General features: G+C 49.3%; 1 protein-coding gene across 1 annotated transcript; it reads left to right on the forward strand.

Annotated features, from left to right (window-relative positions):
* Window positions 1–1,003: 1,003 nt before the first annotated feature.
* On the forward strand, window positions 1,004–1,711 carry TEOVI_000456000 (cAMP response protein, putative; the record flags this gene model as incomplete). The annotated part of the gene is made up of 1 exon (XM_067227316.1): window positions 1,004–1,711. One exon carries the CDS (start codon window positions 1,004–1,006, stop codon window positions 1,709–1,711), a length of 708 nt encoding a protein of 235 aa, XP_067083417.1.
* Window positions 1,712–1,999: the final 288 nt, after the last annotated feature.

Genomic DNA, 1,999 nt, shown 5'->3' on the forward strand with positions numbered 1-1,999 from the left:
CGGTAGTTTCTGGAGGGATAACAGGGGACCGCAGTTGCAGGGAGACGTTTCCCTCCCTTCGCTACCTCTTTTCTTCCTTTTGAGTGCGTGTCTATTCCACAGTGCCGCGTGTAATAATATTGTTGTTGTTGGCTCCGCGCCATGAAGTAAATGAAATGCCGCCTCCGCTGGAGGAGGCCTAGCGCGCCTGAGGTTTACAAAACGGCTTCTAAAAGGGGAAGTGATGGCGTTTTTGGTGTCTCCCTCTTTTTAGGGCCGCTATTGTTACATGCTCTCCAAAACTTGAGTGCTTGGGCATTGTTTTTTTTTTTTTAAAGTTGCATGGGAGATGTGTGTGTGTATGTGGCACTATATAACAATAACACACGTGTGGTAGTTGCCCTGCGTTAGGCGTAGGAGGGGGCGCACGCGCGTAGTCACAGGTGGATAAATACATACCCCGATACATCCAATAATATATCGTACGTTTCCTTAAGTGTGGGCGGTCGTCAGAGAATCAGAGAACAGGATTAGTGTGTGTGTGTTGGTGAAGGGGTGAAGTCATAATCTCTGCCTAGGGGCGTTGTTAGGAGAGGAGACTATGAAGGATAGAGTTTATAGATACGACTTGTATTTTGTACATGGCATGGCATGACAAGGAAAGAAATATATCTTAGCGTACACGCCATTTTGTGGTATCGTTGGTTCGATTCTAATTTCCCTTTTGCATTGTCTACCACCCGGTGGTGCCGTATCCCCGGTTCATTTCACTTATTCTTCCCACTATTATTTTCCATCAGCTAGTGCTTGTATTTACTCGCTCAATGCGAGTACTTGCAGACTTTTTGATCAGGCGCGCGCACACAGATACGCACATGAGGGGAGTGGTAGACGAGTTTGGGAGGTTAAGAAAGAGGGGGGGGGTTACGGCACATACGTCCTTAGAATGCTAAAAAAAAAAAAGAAAAACGATTCACTTTTCCCCCCAAATTACTCTTTGAAGTCTTGCTTAAATAGTTTAGCAATGAGCAACGCAGCTCCAGCTGAAAACGACTTCTTTGATCGCAATGTGCTAGACTTCGCGACGTACGAGGAGTACTTGGACCAACAGGTGACGCAGGAGGACCTTTTTTATCTTGGCGACCAGGAAGCGGCACGGCAGATCGTGGAGTTGGGCTACAAGGGGAAGAACTTCCTCAGCCGCGAGGAGTTTGAGGCAGCTCGCCTCATTGTTCTCGAGGGTCCGTCGAAGTGGGAAGAGGAAGTGGATGTGGTTTGCAGCGCTGGTCTGCAGTTTGACGACTCGCCGCTATTGAGTGCACTGGCCCGACGGGAGGAGTTGGTGCGGGCAGGGAAGTTATCAACTATTATATTCCTTCGTGACGTTGTGCGGGGGCAGGAGGTGTCCGCCTACATCGATTATGGCCACCGGCTCAAAACGGAGGACTTCTCCGACTACTTCCACCGCCGCAAGCGCCTCACCCCCCGCCGTACAGATTTGAGCTATTACAACTGGAAGACCCACACGCTGTTTTTCAATAATAGTGTGACGTTTCAGGTTCTCGCCGATAACGAGATTGGGCTCTTAATGAAGCACAAGCGCGATAGGAAGACCATCAACGTTGACCCACGCGCCCCCACGCCCGGAGACAACAGCAACCGACTGGTCATTCACAGCCCCGAATACGTGCAGGTGACAATATACGACCATGTTACGCGCCGTAAGAACTAGAAGAATGCCCATTTTTCTGTTTATTTGCCCCTAGCTTTTACCTTGGTGTAGCTCTAAATGGGTTAGATTGGGTGTGTACATTACATGTGTGTAGAGGAGTCTCACTTGCTTCTGGCGAGCTGTCAACGTGTACATCCGTTCGCTCGGACGGTTACATGGGGATTTTAGGGTAGCTTACGGTCTGTTGGTGGGTTGGGAGACGTATACTACACAAGCCGCACTAAACGCTTGCAACGCGAGGTGTGGGAAGTGGATGCAATGTTAAAAAGAGTGAGAAAAAAGGGGGGG

The sequence above is a fragment of the Trypanosoma equiperdum genome (assembly GCF_001457755.1).
Source record: "Trypanosoma equiperdum strain OVI genome assembly, contig: ctg_933, whole genome shotgun sequence".
NCBI classification, from domain to species: domain Eukaryota; phylum Euglenozoa; class Kinetoplastea; order Trypanosomatida; family Trypanosomatidae; genus Trypanosoma; species Trypanosoma equiperdum.